Here is a 27,412-nt window from a genome sequence, read left to right on the forward strand (position 1 = left end):
AAACTCGAATTGTGAGCTGCTTAATACATATTTGACATCTAATTATCATCAAGTAATTTATATTTTGCTTAAATTAAATTTCGTCATAAATTCCTCATAAGAATGAGCCTCAAAAATTATTTTTATGATATTTTAATTTTGTTTGAACTAATTTTAATTTAAATTTGAATAAATTTATAATTAATTTTATTATTCTTATTGTTTAGTTAGGCTATACCCAACCCTTTTTAAATTATAGCCCATTCTGAAAAAAACATTCATTTACCACATCATAAAACTTCTTCTGTTTGTTTTCTAAGCTCCAATTAATTAGAGGAGTGAAGCACAACTATGGATAGAGGATTCAGCGACTGTTCTGCGTAAGTCAATGGATGGAGCTATAACTAAGAAATATAGAGGATAAAGCTTTGGTCTCTGGGAGGAGGTTGAGGAGAAAAGGGGTTGGACACGAGACTAACGGGGAATATTGGGGGGAGCGTCTGAGAGAAAGGAAGAGAGTGAAAGAAAAGTGAAATCAAAGGGTTTTTAGGGAGCAAACCAAGAGATTATAAGGAAAGTGATTGGGAGGGGAGAAAAAAGGAGAATGATGTGTGATTTAGGGGGAAAATAGAGGGTTTTGATGAAAACTTTCGGTGATTTTGCAAAGAGCTGATTATTATTATCGGTTCTTCTTTTGGGGAAAGATTGAGGGCAATTAGAAAACAAAAGAGGATAAAAAGCTTCTCTGGTTTTAGTTACAGCTAATAGACTGCTAGACTAGAAGTTGCTCGTAGGCTTTGGACGTATTAAAAAAGCTGGGAACCGTAACCTAATAATAAAGAGAAGTCGAACAGATCCCTAAATGTCATTCAACGATACTCCGCATAGAAGCATAAGCCTTGAGCCTTTTAACAGGTAGAGGACACGATCTGCACCTTATAAGTATCTTCAATCTCAAGCAAAGTTGAAGGCGAGATCAAGCATTTGATTTCATTTTGGTGTGTTTTCGCAAAGCAGGTTGGTGAAGCTTGCTGCAAGGGCATTTTATGATGATATCACAACCAAGGGCGACAATCAGCCCAAAACTGGGAGGAGTGACAACAGAGGGATTGCTGTAGTTGTGCTTGATGCGCTTACCAGGTACTGGTTGCTACATTCAATAAAATTGGCGTAAAGAGAAGGTGTTTGTTTTTATCCTCATTTTCTGTACAACTCCCTGTTTTGCTTGTGTTTGGATTTAATAATTTACTTTCAAAGTTCATGTGTAACGTATTGCTGCTTTCTTGTATCTTGAATTTAGATGGTTAATTCTAATCTTTGGTGCGGCTGACCGATTGGCCCCGGAAATATTTATAAAACAAGCTCAAACCACTTTGTGTTTTTTATTATAGCTTTCTGTTAACTGGAGCTTTGTAAATAAGTGAGAGTAATCTGGAGAATTATCTGCACATCTGATGCATTGGACTTGAGTATTATCTCTATCATACTCTACAGTAAGTAGAATCTTAGAGAAGTATGCTACATGATATCTGATTAATGGTCAGAATCGATTGTCCTGTACTGAGAACGGGTATGGTGTCTATTGGATGCAATCATCTTTCTTTTCCGTTCATATTTGGGAAAATATTTTTGTCTAGTTTCATATTCAGTCTTAACTAAGCTGCATGGTTTTGTAGGAGGTGCGTAATGCAATGGCTAAAAGAGTTAATTGCTGTAAGGGTGAAGTTTTAGAACCTTTTTCAGTTGAACAGGCAGCATCTTGCTTGTAACTCAGCAAGAAGAAAGTAATCTTGCATTTGTGATTTAAATTATAATAATTGGCTTGTGTTAAGCTAATAACTTATGAAGGCAGTGCTAAGTAATCTGATTTGATGGGTATGGGGAGATATTGCTTTCTCTTACTTTCTCAGCTATGGGGCTAGGGAAGCTGTTGTTGCATCTAATACAATTTCTTGTTTTACATCCAGACGACAATGGGTTAGAGAAGAAGATTTGGCCAAAGATTTGAAATTGCACTCGAAACAACTCCGTCGAACTCTAAGATTTTTTGAAGAAGAAAAGCTTGTAACCCGCGATCATAGGAGAGAGGTCAGCACCGAGTGAAACTTTTGCACTATAGCAACTGTCTACATGTGCATGAAACCTGCCATGTGCAGCCAATTACATGAAAATCCATTCATATTACACCCCCATTAAATTCTTTTCTTCACGTTTAGTTCTTCCATATTCTAAGTTGTCCTTGTAGCTTAATTTCAGATGGTTATGGAAAGGTGACATCTGCATGTTCTTTATTGTACACACCCCATCACCTCACTATCTTCTCTTCCCCATCCGCCCCCTTACTGGTCCTTCTTCATTCTCACTTTCTGACTAATGACGGAATTATGTAATCATTAAAATCATTGATCTCTTGTGGCCTTCATTTGCTGATTAGTGATGTTGGATGTTATCACAGACTGCAAGGGGTGCAAAGATGTATAGTGCTGCTGTGGCTGCCACAGCTGATGGTCAACATACTGGGAAGGGGGATGAAAAAGTTAAGCTGCACACCCATTCTTATTGTTGTTTGGATTATGCACAGGTTGTTACAATTTCCTCCTTAATATATTGTTTCTTTTGAATTTTTTTCCAACTTTCTAATAATGGCTTGTATAAGTTTGAGCTTCAGAAGGTAGAATAGACCTAAGGTTAGCTTTATTTTCCTTTATCAGTCATATGAAGCTCAGTGAGTGAAAATTTGTTGCAGATATATGATGTAGTTCGATACAGACTGCACAGAATGAAGAAAAAACTGAAGGACGAACTGGAAGACAAGAATACAGTTCAGGAATATGTGTGTCCGAACTGTGGAAGAAGGTTTCTATCACCTAATCCCCTTTTTATTTTAAAAACTTTGAGGTCAAACATATATCTCCTTGTTTTTATCCTTTGGGTCTGCTATCCTGGAAATGTAAGTAGTTTCCTTTGTCTTATGTTCAGATATAATGCTTTGGATGCCTTGAGATTGGTGTCTTTGGAGGATGAATATTTTCACTGTGAAAACTGCAATGGAGAACTTGTTGCAGAGAGTGATAAGATAGCTTCACAAGAAGTAGGGGATGGAGATGACAATGCAAGAAGGCGGCGGCGTGAGAAATTGAAGGATATGCTTCAAAATATGGAGGTCTTTTTTTACTATGGCTATTATATTTGTTGACTGGATTAGTTCCTTATATTGACTTTAGTGTCCATCTCTCTCATAAAGTATTCTCAGTATCCAATAAATGTTTTGATCAATAAATAAACTGATGTTTTAAATTAATGATGTTATTCTTTTACTTGTTTGTGCGAATGTACTTTATCTATTGAGTGGGATACAATTCCTTACATCTAGCCTTTACATTCTTTGATTATACTATATTTGAGAATCCCTAAACCATAGAGGTGGTCGGGATCTACTTTGTCTAAACTTTTAATCTAAATTTGAATTCCACTTGTGTGCATAAATGGGTGACATAATGCCTACTTCTCTTATTGAGTTGTTTCTTGTTTGAATTTCATTAAGTAATTGTTTTTATATCTTACACCAAATGCTGATGTTTAGTTGCCAGGATATTGTCAAGAAGTGTACGTAAGGGTACATTAGGGTAAAGTGTATATTGGTAATTAATATTGTTTTCTTACATTGTTACTATTCACTTGTATATATAGAGCCCTATATGTAAGGAAATACATAACAATTCATTCTTTTACATGGTATCAGTGCGATAGGTTAAAAAACCTTAAACTTTTTTATAAACTCTATTAAACTTTCATTGCTGAAATAAGAAAAATCCTAAAAGAGATGGACCAACTTTCATAGCTGGCCACAACCTCTTAGTCACTGGCCACTACCTCTCAGCTGCCAACCACTAATCTAACCCAGACCGACCTTTGTTGCAGTAACAACAACAAAGCAGCAAGTTGCAGCTCCCTTGCTGCAAGTAGCTGTGCCTAGCCGCTCCTAGCCATCCAATTGCAAGCCGCAAGCAGCGGCTCTGCAGTTTGCCCCAATCATTTGGTCAACTAGCTGGAAGCTAGCCGCTCCAGTCTACCCCAACCATTGGTCTCCTCTGTTGTGCCCAACAAACAGTTTGCTAACCAGCTCTAGCTGCCCATTCGGGTCTGTTTTCTTTATCTCCCATGGTTTAAATACCTTAGATAAATATTTTATATTATCATGGATTGTAAACTCAGGAGTCGTGGACTACATCCAACTCAGCACAATTTTTTAACACCTACAGATCATGCCTCAGCAATAGGAAAATTGTTACTGTTGATGGTCCACTAAACATAGTAGGAGGAGTTGGGACCATAAGACTTGGCCCTCACTTTATCCTTATTAATCTGTTACATGTCCCTAAATTGTGCATCAATCCAATAACAATAACTAATGTTGTTCGAGGATCTCAAATTCAAAGTGATTTTTTTCTTCTCTTTGTGAATTTGAGGACCATAACTCGGGAAGGACAATTGAATATGTTGAGGCTCGAAGCGGGTTATACTTGCTGAATGCACCTAAGACCCCATGAACTGCCCTTTCCACCAACACTCTTGATAAAATATGGCTTTATCATAGAAGGTTAGGTCATAAAGATTAGTTCACCCTTCATTCTCCACCTTTAAGGTTATCTTCCTTCTTTGTTTTTGGATTCCAATAATAGAATTTTTCATTGTGATGTATGTAAATTGGAAAAACACAAACATGTCATCTTTCTCCTTAATAATAAAAGAAGCAATATATTTAATTCACAGTGATATTTGGTGACCTCAAATATTCTTAATATTTATGGGATCCATAGTTTGTTTTTTTTAGTAACAACTGCGCTAAAATTCAAAATATGAGATTAGTCACATTATTGCTCAATTTCGCAACGTAATCAAAATCCTATTTGGAGTAAAAATAAAATGTTTTCGAACAGATAATGCTAGTTACTACTTTAACCACATATTATCTCCATTTTTTCAAAAGCAAGGAATTGTTCATGAGTCTTTATGTGTTTATACTCTAGGATAGGGCGGAGTAGCAAAAAGGAAAAATAGCAACTTGGTCACAGTTACACGTCTTCTTATTCCAAAACCATCTATCCAAACACTATTGGGGAAGACTGTGTTGACCGCTATTTATCAACTGATTACCATCTAGAGTACTGGACTTCTGTGTTAACTTCGTCCCTCGTGACTTTGGTATGTTGCCTATGTTCATATACACAGGTCTCAAAGAGAAAAACTTGACCTAGGGCAATCAAGTGTGTTTTTGTGGGATATTAGCCAAAATAGAAGGGATACAAATACTATTATCCATCTACCAAAAGTTTCATGTATCCGCTGATGTTACCTTTACTTGAGACCTAGTTTTTTTTCATCTTCTTTATTTTCGAGGACAGACTATACTAGAGTATAAAAAAGACTCATTCTTTTACATTCCCCCCTTACCCTTGAATACTAAATGCTCTAAAGCTACCATCCCACCAGACAACTAGAGCCCACAAAATGAGCCTAAACCTCAAGCCCTATAAATGACCCTAAACCTCAACCTATACGAGACCCTTGTTTCTTCTAAGTGCATTCGAGAAGAAAAAACTTGAACTCTGATCCAAAGCAAGTTTAAGGATCCGAACTGGGGGCTAGAAATGAGGTAAACATTGAGGATCACCTTCCTTTTGGTATTGATATGTTTGGTACTCTCAAAAAATCGATGAGGGAATGCACTAAGCATCCATTATGCCGCAATCTCAAATTTTGTCTTCTTTGAAAAACGTTCCTCATTGCACAAGAATTTCATGAGTTTAAATGCAATGTCCATCATTGAAGGGCTTTTGAGGGGGTAGGGAATACAAAGGGATATGACTTACTTAAGAATAGATGGTTCCAAACCCTTTGTTTTTTATTGTTGAGTTACTCCATGCAATCTTTTGGGGAGTTAGAGAACATATTAGATGATCTAATTGAATTGTAAATAACTTGTAAATGGGTAGTACCCCATTGATACCGATACTAATACACATTAAAAAAAAATGCAGTGTCCATCCTTAAAACATTATCTGAGACTTTAAACTGTGAGGAATGGACAAATGCTATAAGTGTTGAGATGTAGACAGTTGAAAAAATCAAACATGGGAAGTGGTAGACTTACTTAAGGGAAAGAGACTTGTTGGGTTCACATGGATGTTCACTATTAGGTACGAGCCCGAGGAACCATGGAGAGATGCAAGGGAAGATTGGTGGCAAAAAAGTATACATAGATCTACGAGATTGAATATCAAGAGATATTTGTATCTATAGCAAATATGAATACAACATGTATTCTACTGTCTTAAGCAACTAACTATAATTGGCAATTGCTACGGTTTGATGTAAAGAATGTCTTCGTGCATAAGAAATTGGAAGAAAAAATTTATATGGAAATTTTGCTGAGAGAATAGGAACAGACAAGGAATGCCGACCGAAAAAACATTGTATGGGCTAAAAGAATCCTCTTGGACGTGGTTTGAGATATTTACAAAGGCGATGCTATCTATGGAGTACAAGTAAAGTTAGGAAGATCACACCTTGTTCATTAAGCACTCAGAGTCAAGGGGACTCATAACTCTTCTGGTATATATAAATGATGTAATTGTTATAGGAATGGTGAAGGGGAAAAGGTGGTTGTCAAGCAATGTCTGGCTAGAGAGTTCGAGATTAAAGAATTGGTGAAATAAAAATATTTTCTTGGACAAAGGTAGCTTACTCAAAGTTTGGAATATTCATCTTCTTTTCTACAAAAAAAAAGTTCGGAATATTCACCTCACAGCAAAAATATGTTATATACCTTTTGAAGAAACTGGTAAATTACCATTGAAGCCTACTAGTATAGCCGTTGATCCCAATCATGAACTGGAATGTTGCAGTCCCCACTTGTAGATCGTGTTATGGAACCGTTCATAACGGAATCAGTAGGTCGAATGACATTTTTCTTTGATTTTTGGCCTTTTACCTATCTTTAGAAATTAAGAAAATACTTTGGGCTCATTGGATAAAAAACCCTATGATCTCTTGAGTAAAAAAGTACTTTCGATTCAAGAATAATTTCAGACATAATGCTGTTTTCTCCCACAGCAGAGGATATATAGACAGAGGGTAGGTAATTCTGTAATTTTCGAATTTCCATAATTATCTAAACTGCCCTTGTCTTATAATAGATTTATTCCGTACAGTAATACATACGTAACACTTAAGTAAGTACACTTATATAAAAATTACATCTCTCATGTCTTGTATCAAATCACTTCTCCATTCTTCTTCAATCCTAGTGTTTCACTCTTTATGGTTAGAACATGTGGAGTGGTGGTTGAGAGAGGGAGACAGAAACTCTAGATACTTCCACTCCTTGGCAAGCCATCACAGAAGATGTAATTATGTTGAGGAGATGTGGGTGGATGGGGTTAAACACAGAGACAATGATAGTATGAGAGAGGCTGCTAAAACACATTTCAAGGGGCTGTATGAGAAAGAGTTACCTGACAGACCGCAGTTGGATGGATTGCATTTTAAGAAAATTGGGGAAAGTAGTAGGCAGTTTTTGGAGGACAGATTTTCAGAGGATGAGGTTTATGCAGCTTTAAAATCGTGTGACGGGGATAAAGCTCCGGGACTGGATGATTTTAATCTAAACTTCATTAAAACCTTTTGGTATGCTGTAAAAGGGGATATCATGGATGTTTTTTACGAGTTCCATGCAATGGGGAAGTTTGTTAGAACGTTGAATTCTAACTTTTCGGTGCTAATTGCTAAGAAGAAAGAGGCGAACAATATGCGGGAATTCAGACCTATAAGTTTGGTGGGGTGTATATATAAGATCATTGCAAAGGTGTTGGCTCATAGACTTTCCAAAGTTATGAGTGAGATTATTGATGAATGCCAACACACCTTTGTAGCCGGAAGGCAAATACAAGATGCTGTCCTCATGGCCAATGAAATTGTTGATGATATTTCAACGAACAAAAAAGAAGGATTGGTCTGTAAGTTGGACATGGAGAAGGTGTATAATCACGTGAGCTGGAACTTTGTGGATGACTTGTTGCGTAGGATGGGGTTTGGAGACAAATGGAGAGGATGGATGAGCACTTGCATGAGAACTACTTCATTTGCTGTTTTAATAAACGGAGGACCTTCCAAATTTTTTTCGGGGTCCAGAGGTTTGAGACAAGGGGACCCATTCTCCCTGTTGTTATTCATTGTTGTTATGGAGGCTTTGAATGAATTGTTAGTTGGGGCGAAACAACTTCAGCTCCTGAGAGGTGTGGAGATTGGCAGTGGTGAAGGGGCGATGGAAGTTTCTTACTTATTCTTTGTTGATGACACCTTGCTGTTTTGCCATCCAGAAAAAAGATTCCTCCTGCATCTGAAGTGCATTCTCCTATGCTTCCAGGGTGTCTCGAGGTTGAACATCAACCTTGATAAATCTGAACTTGTCAATCTTGGAGACAAGGGTGATGTTGGCTCTCTTGCAAGGGTGTTGGGGTGTAAAACTGCAAACCTTCCTATCAAATACCTTGGGGTCCCGTTGGGTGCTAAGTATAAAGTGAAGAAAACTTGGGAACCTGTGATAGAGTTGTTTGAATCTAGACTGGCAAGATGGAAGAGGAATTTCTTGTCTAAAGGGGGCAAACTCACTTTAATAAGGAGCACCTTGACAAATTTACCCGTTTACTTTCTCACAACTTTGACTATCCTGGTTAATATTGCAAAAGGGCTGGAATCCATCCAATGTCGATTCTTGTGGGGCGATGGCGAGGGAAGTAAGAAGTTTCATCATGTTAAGTGGGAAGAAGTGAAGAAACCCATACAGGCGGGCGGATTGGGAATTCGATCACTGATTGGTTTCAATAAAGCTCTACAAGGAAAATTGTTGTGGAGCTTCTTGAGAGAAGATGGTAGAATGTGGAGGAGGGTGATAATGGCTAGATGGAAGAACTGTGCTCTCACGGGTGAGGGCAAGGTGGATAGGAGAGGATATGGACTGGGTCTATGGAAGAAAATCAAGATGGGTTGGCCTGGTTTTGAAAAGAATATGTTTTGGAAAGTGGGAAGAGGGAATGACACTAGATTTTGGCATGACTCTTGGTTAGATGGTGGTTGTTTAAAGCAGAGTTACCTTAGAATTTATGCGATTGCACAAGACAAAGAAATGATGGTGGAAGAGGCTTATTTGTGGGAGTGTAATAGATGTGTTTGGACTATTAATGTGAACAGAAATTTGAATGATTGAAAAGTGGAGCATGAGAATTTATTGAAGAAAATTTCTGAAGTTAAAATGGGTAATGACCCAGATTAAGTGCAGTGGAGGGAGAGTAAAAATGGCAAGTTCTCTGTTGGCTCTTACTACTGCATGTTAATGGGGTATAAGCGGAATAACTCTTCATGTTTTCCGAGTAAAGCAATTTGGAAAAAATCTACACCACCTAGAATGGCATTTTTCGCTTGGGAGGCTTGCAGGGAAAACATATTAACCTTGGATAAACTAAAGTCGAGTGGTATTACTCTTGCAAATGGATGTTTCATGTGCCTTAGGGATGAGGAAAACTGCTGCCACCTTTTGCTTAGGTGTCATTTTGCTTCTGAATTATGGAGTTTGGCTTATGGTCTGCTTCACATTTGTTCCTGCTGGGTTGATTGAGGATGAAATTCGGGCTTGGGAGGGTGTTGGATTAAAAACAGAAATTGCGAAACTTATACCTTTATTCATTTTTTGGGTTTTATGGAAAGAGAGGAACTTGAGAGGTTTTGAGAGAGTTGTGAATAATATAAATAAGTTAAGAGAGAGATGGTTCAATTATTTTGACTTTCTTGTACTTGGTCATGATATCATCAGGGATGAGGATTTTGAGGAGGTCCTTAATACACTAACAAATTTGTAAATCTCTTGTATATAGGTGGTATCCCCTTTTGTTTGGTACCATATTAATATAATTTCTATACTTTTTCTTTTAAAAAAAAACGTGTGGAGTGGTGGCAGGAAGGTAAAACAGTTGGGTGGAGGGGACATAAATTTATGAAAAAAATGAACTATTTGAAAGACAGATAAAAAATTCGAACAAAGAGGTGTTTGGAAAATATTAAGCAAAATGTCGATCCCTAATGAGATGAAATAGTTAGATAGAATAACATCAAAGAGCAATATCTATGAGTTAGAGAAGTCAATTAATAGGATTAAAGAATGAGCTCGATGAAGTGATGTTGTTGGAAAAGAGAAGTTGAGAAAGGTGAGAATCAAATGGGTGAAAGAAGTGGATGCTAATACACATCTATATGTTATGTTCCCTGATTAAGGATCGAGTCATCAGCCGGTTAACAACAAAGTCGTCTTCTAGTAAAGGATTAACACCCTTGTTTTTATTACGAGATCGAGTTATTTTATAAAAATAAATTACAGTTCATCAAAAAGAGCTGTTACTTTGGATCTCTTAGAGGGAGTTCCAATTTCGTAGTTTAAAATAATATTCGAACTTCTCTTTATTAATATCAAGTATACTTTTTATACAAAAATTATATTTTTTATTTATAAATGTTAATCTAATTTGGAATCGAAATTTAGTTAGAAATACTATATTAAAATATTGAAAATTTTATACTATTTAATAATCAAGTATTAATGAAAAATATATATATTATTTAGTAATATAATACTAATTAGGGGTTCTAATTATTTAGAAATTTAATATTAATTAGGATTTCATATTTAATTGAATACCAATTTTCTATTCTTGCTGCGCCTTCTATATTTGCATCTATAATATTACTTTCTCCTGGTTTTTAAGCCTGTCCTCAAGCTTGAATTGTATATATAGTTGGCTTATTGGTTTTTTCTTATTACTCAGGACTAGTGTCGCTTTCAATTCGAGCAAAAACAATCGCTTACATTGGTGACTCAGAATAAATGAGGCATCGCAGTTATAACACAACCCCTTCAATCTCTTTTCTGGCATCTCTGCCCTTATTAGTTTCTTTGTAAATGGAGAGGAAGCGTTACCATATTGTGTCATGACATTGCTGTCCTGTGGTGTTTTCTGAATTAAATTGTTAAACTTGGTCACGGACTGAAAATTGTCACTATTATTGTGTTCGCTCATATTCCACAACTGTTGTTTTCTTTCAAAAGTTCTAGTCATACTCATTGCGTGCATAAGAGCGGTGGGTGGTTGCATCTCGACTTCTAGCCTGATTGAATCTACTAGATCGACAATAAACATGTCAACTTGCTGGTCTTGCCGCACTTTATGGGCATGGGCCAAGAGTATTTGAAATTATCATATATAGTCCTCCACTGTGTTTGTTTATTTCAAGTTGATTAGTTCTTCTAATGAATTGTTCTACAGGGGCGGACCAAACCGCAATGTTTAGAGTCCAACAAACTGACCCCATGACATCCCTGTATCCTCCTATTGCAGCTTGTAGTAACAAAGTTGAGCATCACCTAACGAGTGAAAGATTGCCAATTCGACCTTGTCGTTGTTGGCCATTTGTTGATTAATAAAAAATTGTTCGCAATGATGGAGCTAAGTCAATAGGTCGTTCAATCAATCGCAGGCGAGAAAATCAAGCTTTGTATAACGAGGAATCCATCCGTTGTTATGAGAACTGATGTTGGATTCTTCGCGCCTTGGTCTAGTGTGTCGCCTTTCCTCTCCCTGATTCTTATTTAAACCACCATTGTCAGTTTCCACACTATCAATTTCCTCTTTTTCTTGGACTTGGGCAGTTCGACTGAGAAGAAGTTCTAGTTACTGCATGATTTGGCACAAACTCTCTTTTGTTGCAGTTTCAGAAGCCGTCATCCAAGATTCCAGATTCCGCAACTCTTCGCATAAACTTTGGTTGTCCATGATGCCTTGTTTTGATACCAAATTGTTATATTTCCTGATTAATGACTGAGTCATCATGCGGTTAACAACAAAGTCATCTTTTAATAAAGGGTTAACACCCTTGTTTTTATTACGAGAGCGACCTATTTTGTAAAAATAAATTACAGTTCATTAAAAAGAGCTAGTATATTGGATCTTGTTAAAGAGAGCTCCAATCTTATAGTTTAAAATAATATTTTGACTTATTTTTATTAATATCAAACATACACCTTTATATAGAGGTTACAATTTTTATTTAAAAATGTTAATTTAATTTGAAATCTAAATTTAATTTGAAATATTTTATTAAAATATTGAAAATCTTAAAACTATTTAGAAATCAAGTACTAATGGAAAATATATATATTATTTAGAAATCTAATACTGATTAAAATTTTAACTATTTAATTGAACGCCAATTTCCTATTCTTATTGTGCCTTCCATATTTGCATCCATAACATTATATCATAAAGTTCTAGGTGAGTGTATGAGTGTAGAAGAAGAGTGCAATGAAGGAGCTAGAGCTTGAAAATGAGGTAGTCGAAAGGAGAGGCGATGTTGTAGGGAGGGAGTTTACCCATTATTGTAGGAAATTTTATATAAAAGAAGAGGCATATAGGTCGTTTCTAAGAGAGGATTGGTTGAGCTTCCATCAGTAGAGATAAGGCAGAGAAGATGGAATGACCATTTCAGGAGGAGGAAATAAAGCTGCCTATGTGCAGGAATCAGGTATGACAATGATCCTAGAGCAGATAGCTTTTCCAAAGCGTTTTCTCAAAGTTGTTGGGCCATTATCAAAAAATAGACTTAGTCAAAGTGTTGGGAAAATCACATGTAAAAGCATGGATTCAACATTCATTGCCGTATTTTTTTAAAAAAAATGAAAAAAAAAGAACAGATTTATGAAGGTCTCAGACCATCACCAATTACTTTAATACAAGTGTGTATAGATAATTAGTGAGGAATATTCTTAAAGACTAATAAGGTTGTTTCTATTAGAAAGGACTTAATAAGGTTGTAGATGATATAATTTTCACTCAATCAAAGCGCCTTTATGGGAGGTAGATAAATCCTGGATACTCTTCTTGTAGCCAATGAGGTAGGCATCCAAAAATCTATGGGTCAGTGTTGGTAATCAAGTTCGATTTTAAAAAGCATACAATATGGGTAGTGGAGCGTATGGAATTTGGGTCATGGTGGAGAAGGTGGATTAAGGAATGTTTATCATCTTTCCAATTTATAGTGATCGTTAATGGAAGATTGCAGGAATACTTTTGGGTATCGAGTGGATGCAGACAAGGATTGACCCTCACTTTTCTTTTTATCTTGGTGGTGGATAAGGTAGATCGAGGTTAAGAACAATTTGTCAAAGAGTGAGCTTATTAGGATTTATGTGGAGAAAGGAATTGCTGAGCAGATAGCAGAGCGGATAAGATGTACTTGATTAGTTTGGCCCATCACATATTTAGTAGTTTCATTGGGGCGTAACCCTAGAAGTAGGGTTTTTTGAGAATCTTAGATAAAAAACCAATTGACCATTATTAGATAAATGATTTTCTCATTTCCCCCTAAAGATTTGACTCTCTGTGGCATAGGCTTATCAACAGTATTCATGGGGACAGCAGGGATGGATGGAATGTTTAGCAGGATGGTCCATATTTCACAGAAGTCCTTGGAAAGCCATCTCCAAGTTCAACTATTGTTCATTCCTTTAACTTGACTGAAAGTGGGAAGATGGTTCACAAATGTTGTTTTGGAAAGATACTTGGATTGAGGATCGACCCTTGGCCAATCTAATTCCTTTGGCCGTTTTCTCTTATTACTTTAATTCAAGACTGTGTTTGTAGTATACCACTCTTCTACCTTTTGTCATTGTTAGGATACCCATCAGGATAGCTAATAGAATAGGGAGGTATATGCAAAGATTTTGTTGGCAGTGATGGGAAAGGTGAATCAAGGTTATTTATTGAGTTAGGAGGTATGTGTTGTCTGTCCAAGTTTTAGAGCGTTTGGTTATTTGGGAATCTTAGATTAAAAATCAATGACTGTTATTGGATAAATGACTTTGTCATTTCCCACAAAAATTTGACTCTCTGTGGCACAGGCTTATCAACAGTATTCATGGGGACAACTGGGACGAACCGAATGTGTAGCAAGATGATCCATATTTCACAGAAGTCCTTGGAAAGCCATCTTCGAGTTTGACCATTGTTCATTCCTATAACCCGAGTAAGAGTGGAAGATGGTTCACAAATGTTGTTTTGGGAAGATATGTGGAGTAAGGAGAAAAAGAGGCATTTACCTATTACAGAGATGGTGCAATTTGATTTTGATTGTCATTATTATTTTTTTCTTTATTTACCACTTCCCGTCTTAGGAATAGGAAAAAGACATATGATTCGGGGTATAAAGAAAAAAGATTATTGAAATAAATCTATGCTTCTTGAATGTGAAGTTTATAATATAAATAAAACAATCCCTTTTGTCGTGTATCCACGATTAATGTAGCCTTAGATGCTTCAATTGTTGATTCTAGTATTGAGCGAAATGTTACACGTATGGTTTTGGATTACAAGTCAAAAATCCCTACTACACTAATACTAATAGGCGACATAAGGGAAGAAACACTATGCCTAGAAATCAACAACACAAAAACTTTGTTCTAAGTTACTGCTTTTCCTTCATAGGGATCGGGACTAAGAAAAATGGTTGGGCCAACGAACATCCATCTCGTTCGTACTCTGGATACCCGTATAGTAGATTTAATCTTGTAGTCCAAATAACCAACCAACAAAATTATTTGTTACAAATAACATCTTGTTGTTGCATCGAAATATATAAATGTTGACTAATCTGGCTAGCATTGAACTTTGTAAAATGAAATGGTTGAATAATTGAAAAATGAGATTATTCAGGAATACACATTGAATGCGAAGATTATGCATTGAATTTCTGGTGGTAGATCCATAATCAAAAAAGTGTTTGTGATTGTTTCAGAAGAAATAAAACAGATACGGTAGAGTTAGGACAGTTATTGTATGAGGTCTACCCAATGCTAAATGCGGAGGCGCATAATAGATTGATATGAACATCGTGAGCTGTCCCGCAATAAAACCAGTTGTTGCTTGGCCAATCATTTCCCTTGGTGGTTTAATCTATCATTTAGACACAATGTTCCTTTCCATGTTTTAATATTCCATACCGAGGGAAGTGTAGCTTGGAATTTTCATTTCCTATGTAACCTATCCAATAGGTGGACTCATGATATACTCAATTTACTAATCCTTTTCGTTTGACACCAGAATTAGAACTTTGGTTTGTACATTTGCAAGTTTTTTTTTAATCACATCACTCAATAACCAACCCGTTACCAGCTCCCTGTGGTAGAAGAATTTCAGAAGGTTTTCCAGCTTCATCAGATATAACAGCGTTTGCATGGAACACTAATGGGATGTTACAAGTCCGTTAGTCCACCTGGGCTCTGTCTCCAGATATTTGTGTCATATGCTACAAAGAAGGGGTGACACATTCCTTATTATTCATACATTGTGGGATGACCTGGAAAATGTGAACCATACTGTTTGATCTGTTTAGTTTATATTGGGTCACTCCTATGATTGAATGTCTGTTGAGCTCTAGTATTCATGGGGAGGGGTCCTGGGGGTGGCGAAACCCCTCTGCAAGGGTCTCCTTTTGCAGGATTATGGATTTTCTGGCTTGAGTGGAATTGTAGGATTTTTTATGGCCATCATTTGAATAGCTTAGGAAAGTTGGCCAAAGTTCATGGAATTATTCCAATCTAGCTATCTACATGCTTCATCAGAATTTGGAGGCACTTATATTGTTCCTATGGGTTAATTCTTTTCTTGTTATATCTATTTCATTTTGTTGTGTTCGATTTTCTCTATTTAACATTTTGAGGAGGATGTCCTTAAAATGTTTTCATTTCATTTGGCTCCTAATTATAATTTTTCTTTTCCTGTATTTCAAAAAAAATAATTTTTCTTTTCCTATCAAAAGGACTTTTTTTGTATTTGTCAAGAAGATGATTATTGCATTTTATAAGATATCCTAGATCTTCTATCTTATTTTATTTTCTCATTTGTTTGGTTTCTACTGTTGGCTGTTTTATGTACTTACATTCATAATGAATTAAGTTAAAGTCACCAGTTTAAGCTTTTCAAATATTTCTTTTTGGAAATGGTGCTGCCCCCATCACAGTTATGTTCTCCATCTACTCTTCATGTATCAAGTAGTTACAAGTGGAGAAACTAAATGGCTGCAGGTACAACTGAAGCCATTGATGGAACAACTCAACAGAGTGAAAGATTTGAAGGTTCCTGAATTTGGGAGCCTGCAAGCATGGGAGGCTCAAGCAAGTGCCGCTGGGCGTGCAGCAAATGGTGATTCTGGTTCCAATGACCCCAGCAAATCTTCCCATGGCCTGGGCTACGGTGGAACACCACTGCCTTTCCTTGGAGAGACTAAAGTAATGTTCACTCACCTTTTCTTCTTCCTCTTTCTTTACATTAAGATGCTTAGTTGGGAGCCATGGAATTTTTTAATCATTTGTAATATAGCAGTGATCAGTGGTTCTATTGGGTGCCAATTATCATCTTTTTTTTGTAGGCTCTATGCATACCATGCATCTCAGTGGCATTTTCCATATTTTGCATACTGAACTCTTTTTCTTAAAACTTTTGCATGCTCCTCATTTCTCGTTCTTTGGAGACTCTTTTTGGTTTAATCTCTAGAAACTTAGTACTGTATAATTTTGTCAATTTAGGAATACTAAGCAACTAATAGGTTATTGTGGTTGATATCAAGGAGATGGATCAGACTCGGCACAATCTTCTTTCTAGCCTTTTCTGCCCTTAGGTTGGAGGAGTTCTGCATTTACTGCTGCATTTTATTTTTGGCTTGAGTTTGGCTCTAAATTCATTGTCTTGGTTGTGTAATAGTGTCAAATAATGTGTTCCGATAAATAATAATCTTTCTTTGATATGGTAATTTTGACTGATCTTATACATACATTTGCTCACCTCTGTCTTCAACCTTAGTTATGGTTGTTGAATATAATATTGAATGTAGGCACAGTATCAGGCTTGGTTCAGCAGGCTTGATGTTGTATTGAGAAGAGCTCCTTTTCAAGAACTGAACTACTGTAATTTGGATCAAGGGCAGCTTTGTCTAAGGTCCATTTGAAGGATTTTGAAGCTTATTAATTTTAGGGTGTGGATTTCACATTTGTCTTAAGCACCTGAATTTTCGGTTTGATGTGGGAATATTAGCTACTCTTTGGAGCACATGTTTAAACATAATGTATTGGAGTTACTTAGTCCTGTTTAGATTTGTTGTGTGTTTTCAGCTCGAAAAGGAATGAAAGCAACAACTTAAGAAACAAGAATAGACACAGGTGGCACCCCCTTTATGTTTTATGATTTCTTTTTTCCTGGAGAAAAAAAGCAAACAAGAGCTGAATTTATTTTCTATGTTAGGTAGATGTAAATCATAAACTTTGGTATAATGTCTTCCATGTTGTGATATATTCAGCAAGCCAATGTTATTCTTCATATTAAAACATTTTATAGCTTGTAATAAGAACATCAAAGTATGTTCTCCAGAACGGACTTGTTCTCCAAAAGAATTTCTTGAAACATTCTTAGTCATGTTTGGATCTGTTTTGTGTTTTCAGCTTGAAAAGGACTGAGAACAATTATCTGAACAACAAGAATAGTATATAGGTGGAACCCCCTTTATACTCTATGATATTCTTTTTCCCTTAAGAAAAAGTAAAAAAAGTGGTATTCTTTGGTCATATGTTTGGTTGGTATAAATCATAAACCTTGTTCTAAAAATATCCACATCATCATGTTTCAGCAAGCAAATGTTTGTTCTTCATGTTTAAACATGTCTTCTTTATATTCTTTAGAATTAGTTGTGACATGTAAGTGATAAAAACATCAAAATTTGTTCTCCAAAACAGACTTCTTTCCTAAAGGAGTTCTCACTAACTTCTTTTTAAATGCGGTAAACAAACATTTGACATTAGGGATCTCTTTTAACTCTTAAGAACGAAAATTATTTGAAGAATGGCGGTCAGTTATATCCTTAAGAGGTGGTAGTAAGATTCTTTAGTTGGTCAATGTCATTTTAATGATCCAGTCATGTGCTTACCCCAGTGGAAACAGTTGTGCTGTGCAGTATGATTTAGATTTGGTTATGGTTAAATTGTTTCAGGTGGAGAATAGTCTTTCTCATTAGTTATCTTTTCAGATGGTAGTCTAAACTGGCTTCTGGGGCTTTCTCCTTTTTCCTTTTATTGGTTTATTTTTGAACTCCTGAAATGGTTCTGCAAAATGTTATTTAGCTGTACTTTATTACTATTCCCCTTTCATTTGGACTTGGTCCCGCCTCTTTTTGTTCTGAAAAAAGGGTGTGAATGACATTATCAAGCAGTTGGTTATTATCAAATGATACATATAGCATCTTTTTGTGTTTGGTTAACAGTCTTCCATGTCATCAAATGTAGAATCTATTTATCATCCTGCTGGACTATAGTCAACAAGTTTATTACTGGACATCGTAGGTTGAGGTTGCATTTGCTGGTGAAGGAAAGGAAGAAGATGTCAAATCTGAAAATGCAAGCGCATCTCTGAAAGTTTTGCCACCATGGATGATCAAGCAAGGAATGAATCTTACAAAGGAGCAACGTGGAGAGGTCAAGCAAGAGACAAAGGTGGATGGCAGTTCAGCAGCAGTTCCATTTTCTGATGACAAGAAAACTGTTGAAAGTGATGATCAGAAGAACTTACAGGCTTGTTCTAAGATAACCTTTTTTTCCCTGATTTTGATGTTTGTCATATGTGAGAGTGCAACTTTGTTTTACTCAATTTTCATTGACTGACGGAAAGTTTTTCTCGGGCTTCATTGTTTTAACAGGATGAGTATGTGAAAGCTTATTATGCGGCTCTGCTTAAGAAGCAGCAAGAAATGGCTGAAGCTGCTAACAAACAGCCGGAGTCATCAAGCATGATAACCTCTGATGGTTCTGGCACATCTTCTAATCGTCAAGTTGGTATGAAGTCTAAACGTGATGGAGATGAACCAGATGATGATGTTGATTGGGAAGATGCTCCTATTGCAGGTTGGTATTGTAATTTCCTGATAAGTTTAATTTGCCTTCATTAGGTATTTGGGGATAGAACCTTGAGATTGCACCCACTCTTTTTAAGACATCATCACATTTAGTAAGTCTTAGGCATCACATTTAAGAGTTTGACTTTATTGCATAACCAGAAAATCAAGAAATATTTAAAATATTTTATTGAATAACTAAACTTGGTCTTAAAAGTGAGATTGCAAAAATATTAAAAATGTTTCTTAATAACCTTTTCTAAATCCGGTTAAACTTATTAATACCAATTCTAATAGGATTAGGAAATTATACTCCTAATACAAATAGGAAAACTAAATAGTAAAAAGAATAAAATGTTGAAATTTCTAAAACTATAATAACAGACTCCTAAATACTATAGTTTTATATTTGAAAGAATTACAAGTTCTAATCTATTTGCACAATCTAGATTTAACCCATTTTACATCATTCCCATACACTGATCAAGTATTTATACTCTTAGTTATCAATTTTTTGGCCTACTTCCCTTAATATTGGGAATGTCTTCATGGATTAGAAGTCTGAGTACCTGCTGTTGAATGTCTTCATGTCTCAACAAGGTTGTGTCTGACCTCTCACCCATGCGACAAATACTAGTGTTGCTTTGGATCTTTAATTGAATGACTTGCCTAGAGTTTCAAGTCTTCGAGACGTGACTCTGTGAATGTAAAATTGAATTTTTAGGTACCATTTATCTTTTGTTTGGAGAGAAAAGACTGTTCATTAGAAGACACCAAGGGGGCACCACCCATGTGCTAAAGGGTATAAGAATTATTTTTTTTCACTTACCATTGAAGCTAGTGATGGTCCTGTTTGTGCAGTGGTATAGTTGCCAACCAGATTTTATCTGTGTGGTTGCAATTGCATCTTCGATGGTTGCTTGAAATGACTTTAATTGTCTGGAAACAGTAGTCCCTGGTGATAGTTGTGCTTGAGTGCGATGGTGTTTGAGGGTGGCTGGAAACTTGAAAGATAAGAGAGTACGGTTTCACTAATTCTGCGCAAATGTTTGGTTAACTTAGTGGTTAAGTTAAGCTAATGCAACCTAGCCAGTCACTGAAAGGCCAAGACAAACACACCTTATTAAATGGCAGGAAACTACACTATGATTGCATAATTGGATTAGTAAAATTATTGTTAATATTTCGTAACCATTTTGTTTGGGACAGTGATCATTGGTTATCTCTAATATACAATTGCAGGCCACACAAATGAAGGTTACAAAGTTGGCGACTTGAATGTTGAAGCAGAGGCTTCTGGAGAGGATGATGATGATGTGGACTGGGAGGAAGGTTGACACTGTTTTCTTACATGGCAAAAGTGACAGATTCACCGGCATTTGATTAACATCAAGAAAGTGAGTCATAAGTTGAAAGAAGACAATGTTGAGGAGGCCTGATAAGAATCTAACCCTTCAAGGCTCGAGAAAATTCAGGGTCAGTTCTATAATTCTACTGCTTTTTTTGGGGATTCTTCTTTCAGTTTTACTTCTTATATATGGTTGATCTTTTTCAGGGTTCCTCATATAGACCATGCATATATACTTTTTAAATCACGCAAACTGTGATGTGAGTGACTGAAATTTGTTTGATGGAAGATGGTCTTCTTGATGAGCTACCATTTTAGCTGACTATGTTGAAAATGTATTATGGGTCTGCCATTACATTTCGATTAAAACTAGGTTTGAATCTATCAACGTCATCTTTAGGCTGCTGAACTCAGTGTGTGTGATATGTTGATAGACTTAAGAAGAAGATATTAAATGTACATCTGGAACTAATATGCCTGTATTGATGGCATTTATTCTCAGACCGGGACTTCAGTAACATCTAAAATAGTAAGGGTATGTTTGGAACAAATTAACTGTTTTTTTGTGGAATTCATTTGGAAATATTTAGTTAGTTCAATTATGACAGGATGAAAATTTAATTTCAAATGAATTTCAGCAAGAACTAAAATAATTTGTTTTAAATTTAATCAAATTACTACAATTTGAAATGTTATTTCATTCACTCAAAGAGTTATTGAATTTGAATTTTCAATCTTCTTGTGAGTGAACTAACTATTCATTTTGAAATGTATTATAACAAAACAAAAAAAAAAAAAGTGTTTGTTGCAAGCATGCCCCAAAATATTATGGGAGAAATTATGGTGACCTTTCTTGTTAGAGTAAGTTGGGCAGACTGGTTCATTTTAACAATGTCTCTTAAAATAGTCAAGAACTAAATGTACGTGAAATTGGAAGAGTTTATTGTGCTTTTAATTGGTGGTGCTGAGAGTCACCAAGCTTCTTTTTGTAAAGATGTTCGTTGCATTTTTATCTTCGTGGAAGGCTTTAAGGTTATATTAGGAATAAATTAATGGCAATAATTTTTTAGAATATTTTATAAATTTTCATTTTTTTTTTTTTTTGTTTTGTAATTTTTGATGGAGATACCAATGAGTTTGGATTAACATAGTGGTTATTATTGTAATTGAGTTTAAGCCAAAAATTTAAAGTGGATAGATTTACATGTAATTACTTTTACTAAATTTTGAAAATAAGCATTATTTCAATTTAGCTAAATTAATTTATGGACTTAATTGAGTTTGTTCTTTCTTAAATGTTTTTTAGATCAATTAAATATAGGTTTCCAAATAAGTTTAGTGAAATTTCTTTATTTATTATAAGATTACCCAAGTTAATTTGAGAATTACTAATCATTATTATTATTAGTATTATTTTATTATTATTAAAGTTTGAAAATGTGTAGTTACATTGAATGGTATACACCGGCGTAAAACAACACATATGGGTTTGGTGGGGGAAGTGTCAGTGGTTCCAATGTAACTCCATTTGTTGGGTGGCTTGACTTAACGAGCTCTTTTTTTTTTTTTTCCCCTCTTTGTGATGGCCAACAACTCCTTTGACATTTTGTGTTCTTTTTTATTATTATTATTATTTTGGTAGTAATAACAATGACCAAAATTATTAATTTTTTTATTAATAAAGTAATGATCAAATTATGCATATTACGTAATATTAAAACATCATCTTTATCTGTCATCTCGTAATTAAAATTATTAACATTTAACTTAAAAATTATAAATTTAAATTCTATTAATACTATAAAGTTTACTATTTTATAAATATATTTTATGATGATCTATAATTTTAAATTATTAGTATGTTGGTAGATTGTAGTAATTAATTTAACTGTCAATTTAGCAAGATATGACGAATGAAACATTCTGTATTAACTAAATTCTCATAATTGATGTAACCACAGCGTATTAAGACCAGTTTAATTTTCTTTCATATTTTACTCAAAAAATATAACTGTGAAAATAAAAAGTTTTGAGTATAATAGTGGAGTAATTAGTTTAAGAGACTTCACATTTTAGACCAAATACCCCAAAGTAATCAGAGATATCATGGTAATATGAAAGTTTTTTTTTTTTTTTTTTTTTTTTTTTGTTCTTTATGAAAAAATTTCAGAAAATAGTTAAGTATATTTTTTTATAAAAAAAAAATCAATATTTTTATAGAATTTATTTGCTAGGTTGCATTTAATTCTACTAAAAAGATGTAAAAATTATTCATTGATTAATTCATACTTAATTTAATTCGAACTAAGGAGGATTTTACATTAATTTATCGTAAATATAAATTTTACAAAATTTTTAAATTTATGTAAGAGTAACCCTAAAAAACTTTGACCATTTTCTAACGGAATTAAATATAATTTTTGTTTAAAAACTATTCCAAAACTATATATATATATATATATATATATGTATACAAATTGTGAATGTCAACCCAATAAAGTAGGCACACATGCAGGTGGGATGGAAATGAAATGTTTAAAATAAGGAATTGAAAAGATGAAGTCTCCCCGACAAAACCCTCTCCTTTTGCAACAAAAACTCTCTCTTCTTCAACTTTCAAAACCCATTCCCTCTTGCGGAAGATATGGAAGAAAAAAAAAAAAAAAAAAAAAGGAACAAAGACTATTTACAAACCAAATTCAAAAGAGAGAGAGAGAGAAAGCACGCACACACCCACGATGGATCTTTGTCTTCTCATCCATTCATTTCTTTCGCGTACGAGTTCTGAATTAATTTTCATAGTCTACCCTTCTGTTATTATGATTTTTTATAACACAAATTTCAGAATATTCCATCTTGTACAGAGTCTTAATTTGGTCAACCTATAAATTAGTCTTTAAATTTTAATATTGGTTTTGAATTTGGAATGAATTTCTCTAAAGAACCCATAAAATAATAAATATGAATTGTTTAAAAAACTGTTCAAGAAGAGTGTAAGTAAAGGCACTGTTTCCTCCCATGCAGCTCGGCGTGTTTCAACAAATTTCTAGGCCTGTAAAGTAGCTCCGAAACACGTTTTATTTTTTCACATTTTAATTAATTTTGAAACTTTCCTGCATTAATTACTAATTATACGAGTCGGCTCTTAGTTTTCTATTTGGAATATTCTTGAGTTTCTATAGTATATGTATGTATGTATATATATGTAATATTAAGGTCAACTCACACCATACATGCATGCCGTGTGTATAGATATATATATATGTGTGTGTGTGTGTGGACAATAAGGGCATGCTGCATGCAAATTAATATCAAGTGCATGTTTCTAAATATTTTATTTTTGTATGTCGGCAATAAATAATTTAGTTTATTTTATGCGTGTGATGAGTTGTGAAATTTTAGTGTATTTCTGAAGTTAAACCAGACTACCCATGAGCCCCGAAAAAGATGAACCGTAAGCAAAACACGGTATGACGTGTTGGATGATATATATGTATGTATGTATGTACATTCAGTGTTTGTGATATTTACTTGTTAATCCAGTTTTAAGTTAAATTAATCTCTCGATTTATCAAAAAAAATTTAGTTAGTCATTACTGCTAATGCAAATTAACATCCTTGTTTTAAAGCGTTTTGGATTAAATTTTTTGACATTTAATACTTTTTTTTATTTATTCAAATATTTTAATCTAAAGTGTTATCAATTAAATTTCTTGATATTTAATAATTTTTTATTTATTAAAGTATTAATTAAATACGACATTAGATGTTATATACAGATATCTACATATTTAAACCCAAAAGCAAAAAAATAGGATATGGTGTTTGACCCAGTTTAAACTTTTTGGTCCATGTATATATATAAACTTTCAGAAAATTTTACTAATTATATGTACTTAGATAATTAAAAACATAATATATAGATATACATACACACACACACATATATACGTACTCTGTAACTTTGGTGCTTTCACTTCACCACCACCACCTCCCGGCAATCCCAAACACAGCTCCGTCTCTTTCAGATTCCGTTAACGCTCCGCAGGCAACCATACTCGCAATTTTCTGGCTCACCAATTCTTACCTCAGATCTATTCTCTCCTTTCTGTGGTTGATATCTTCTTCTTCTTCTTCTTCTTCTTCTTGCTGTGTCTTCGTGATCTTCTTCTTTCTAAACGATATGAAGGAAAACACAAGGAGAGAACCACCACAATAATATAAAGAGGTTTACATATAATTGTAACCATCAACATGAATCTAAAGATGAAATTTAGCATAGGACGTAATTTTAATTTGTTTGATAAAATAATAATACCAAATAACCCATTTTTTAAAAAATAATCCGATAAGGAATCATTTAAATTAAATTAAATTTAAAAGATTTAAGCATATATATACATATATACACACACACACACACACGTACGTAATATTAAAAATTCATATATCATGATATTATCATTGTAAAGACAAACCCATTTACAAATTGTTTTCAACTCTAATGAAAAAATCATGTTCAAATTTATAGGTAAAAATTTTGGTTCAATATATTTTTATTAATCTTTTTTAAATATATTTAATTGTCAATTCATAAGTCATTTCAAAACCAGTTAGATAATTTGATTGAGTAGCTAATTTGTATTAATTAGTAGTCAATTAATATTTGATTAATTGCATACCCTGATGATGAAATTGATGAAAAAAACAGCAGGACTTGGATGGCTCTTGATTTTTGACCCATCTAATCTCCATCATAATCATATATATAATATATATATTTCAATGAAAAAAAATAAAGAAAATAGCATACATATTATTTTATAATTAATTGCTTAAGCTCACTCTCTTTTTCAACCAAAATTGTATGTGAATGGGTTACGAGAATAACCAACTATATATAATACTTTGAAAATTATCAACCCACCGGCATACCCCGAATCCGATCCATTTATACAAATGGGTATGACCCGAACCCGGTTCATTACCAGTCCAAATTATATGCTGTAATTAATTGTCCAATTATCTTCTCGTAACTACTCCAATTCAGTCCGGTTTCATATCGATGAACACGTTACATTTGAACTTACATTTCCCCAAAAAAAATAATAATTAATTTAAAAATAATTAAATTGTGAATAAATAGTTGATTACCACATGTTACGAATAAAATAAATTAAATAATTTTTTGTAAATTATTTTTTCACTGTATAATTAATATTTTATTTTTTTTCTAAATTTAAATTAAATTATGTGATTTTGTATTATAATTAATATATATATATATATATATCACTTAGTTAATAAAATATCTATTAAAATATTAATTTTTTATTTGAGTTTAGCCAAGCTATCCATAAGCACACGACGCCCAAATTGACTTGACCCGATCCGATCAAACCGACCCGAATTATCTGACTTTAACAAACGTATCGCTTACTTCTTGGTGATCGGCCAATCCCAATATATAAATATTGAAGGTTTGACGATCTGTGCTTTTAATGCTTCCATCTTCCTTGAACGCAAAGGAACTTTTATTGGGAAACAACAATCTCTTAAACAAATACACACACACATATATATAGATATACACAAACACACATAAATATACGTATATTACATAATATATGTATAGAGTAGCATAGAATTTAGCCAGCCAGCTGCAGCAAAAAGTCTCTCATGGAAGCAAGCAAGTTTCACACAAACACAAGCCCTGTTCATCTTCTTCAAGCTGTCAACATTTTTTTCTGCTAATCTTCTCTCTCTCTCTCTCTCTCTCTATCTCATTAATTTGATCCCCTGATCAAACCCCACTTTCTGATCTCTCTTCTCTCTCTCTCTCTCCCATGCAGTTAAACTCTCTTCTCTTCCATTCTCTCCTTCATCGTCTCCATCGCCATGCTCACCAAAATCAAGTTTCTTTTAAGTCGTATTAATCTCTGTTTACTGATCTTGTTATTCTTCTCTCTCCCTCTTCTGATATTTTTCCATGGCCGCCATTGTTACAATTCTCTATTAAGCTTCTCCAGCAGCACTCCTTCTTCTGGGTTTCAAACGCTCATGATCAGCCACAGACGAGCACTGTCTTCGAGTAAGTTTGACTTCACTCCATTTCTACCCCACGGCCACCGCCGCCACGGCCACCGCCGTCACCGGAGACCTGTTCCGGACGAGATCGACCCGCGGTACGGCATGGAGAAACGGCTCGTCCCCACCGGACCAAACCCTTTACACCATTGATAATGATATACGTATATGAAGATCTTTTTCTTGATGATCGCCATTACAGCCACCTTGTATGCTTTCTCTCTCTTCTGTGTTCTCGTTTATTTGTTATAATTTATTTATTTTATTCAAATTTTCAGAAACAAAAAAAAAAAAAAAGAGAAGAAATTTGTGTAGTGAAAAAGAAAATATATATTCTGTATGAGATTATATGCCATCATATATATACTTTTTAGGATTCAGAATCCATAGAAAGGTAATTATATAATCGTAATGAAGCCATTTGGATCATATATACCTTTAATTTTCGTTATGTAAAATAATAGAAAATAATTTTTTTGAAAAATAAATTTATTTCTTAGTGTAAATAGTGTGTGTGTGTGTGTGTGTATATACATATATATATATATATATATGCCAACTCAAAATTAATAAAACATATCCTTTTTTAATTGGGTCATTCATAATCGTATCATCTAATTAAGATATATTTATATTATATATTGCAAATTAATTGACTAATTAATCATATGTGTATGAATTTAGCCTATTTCTTCGTAGGGAAATTCATAGTTGTATCAAGTAAGATGTATATATTGCAAATTAATTAATAACTTATTAAATGACGTATGTAGATTAGTACATAATTAATTTGCTAGTTAATTAGTATTAAATACGGATTATTTTATTTAGTAATTTGACGTGAACGTGAGTAGCTGTGGTAGCACGGCACGTCAACAAGAAGAGCGGAATTCTTGCAATGCTGCTTGAAGAAATTAAAGTAATATTAAATTAACAAAGAAATAATTAAAAATTTGATTA

The 27,412-nt window shown here is 34.3% G+C and overlaps 1 protein-coding gene and 1 pseudogene across 2 annotated transcripts; both read left to right on the forward strand.

The window, feature by feature from the left end:
- The first annotated feature begins 255 nt into the window (after nt 1-255).
- LOC110820863 (uncharacterized) lies at nt 256-20,916 on the forward strand. 2 transcript variants are annotated; one of them, XR_015816062.1, is made up of 11 exons: nt 256-894; nt 997-1,119; nt 1,947-2,067; nt 2,435-2,560; nt 2,726-2,835; nt 2,959-3,142; nt 16,166-16,369; nt 18,470-18,697; nt 18,823-19,027; nt 20,260-20,493; nt 20,573-20,916. XR_015816062.1 is itself a non-coding variant. In XM_088210649.1 (10 exons), the coding sequence occupies exons 1-10, from the start codon at nt 842-844 to the stop codon at nt 20,352-20,354; spliced, it is 1,449 nt and encodes a 482-aa protein (XP_088066775.1). In that variant the 5' UTR covers nt 256-841; the 3' UTR covers nt 20,355-20,916. The 2 variants fall into 2 exon arrangements, 1 of the variants encoding a protein (XP_088066775.1); XM_088210649.1 differs by having other exon boundaries at nt 20,260-20,916.
- Nucleotides 20,440-26,885, forward strand: LOC148239748 (uncharacterized; annotated as a pseudogene).
- The last annotated feature ends 527 nt before the right edge of the window (nt 26,886-27,412 follow it).

The sequence above is a fragment of the Carica papaya genome, chromosome 9, assembly GCF_054855325.1.
Source record: "Carica papaya isolate Zhongbai chromosome 9, ASM5485532v1, whole genome shotgun sequence".
Classification (NCBI taxonomy): domain Eukaryota; kingdom Viridiplantae; phylum Streptophyta; class Magnoliopsida; order Brassicales; family Caricaceae; genus Carica; species Carica papaya.

Bases quoted from the DNA above. Each gene is read 5' to 3' on its own strand.
- LOC110820863 (XM_088210649.1), top strand. From the start codon at position 842: ATGTCATTCAACGATACTCCGCATAGAAGCATAAGCCTTGAGCCTTTT. The intron at 2,561-2,725 runs GTTGTTACAATT...AATTTGTTGCAG, and splicing joins GTTGTTTGGATTATGCACAG to ATATATGATGTAGTTCGATA. The intron at 3,143-16,165 runs GTCTTTTTTTAC...AAATGGCTGCAG, and splicing joins ATATGCTTCAAAATATGGAG to GTACAACTGAAGCCATTGAT.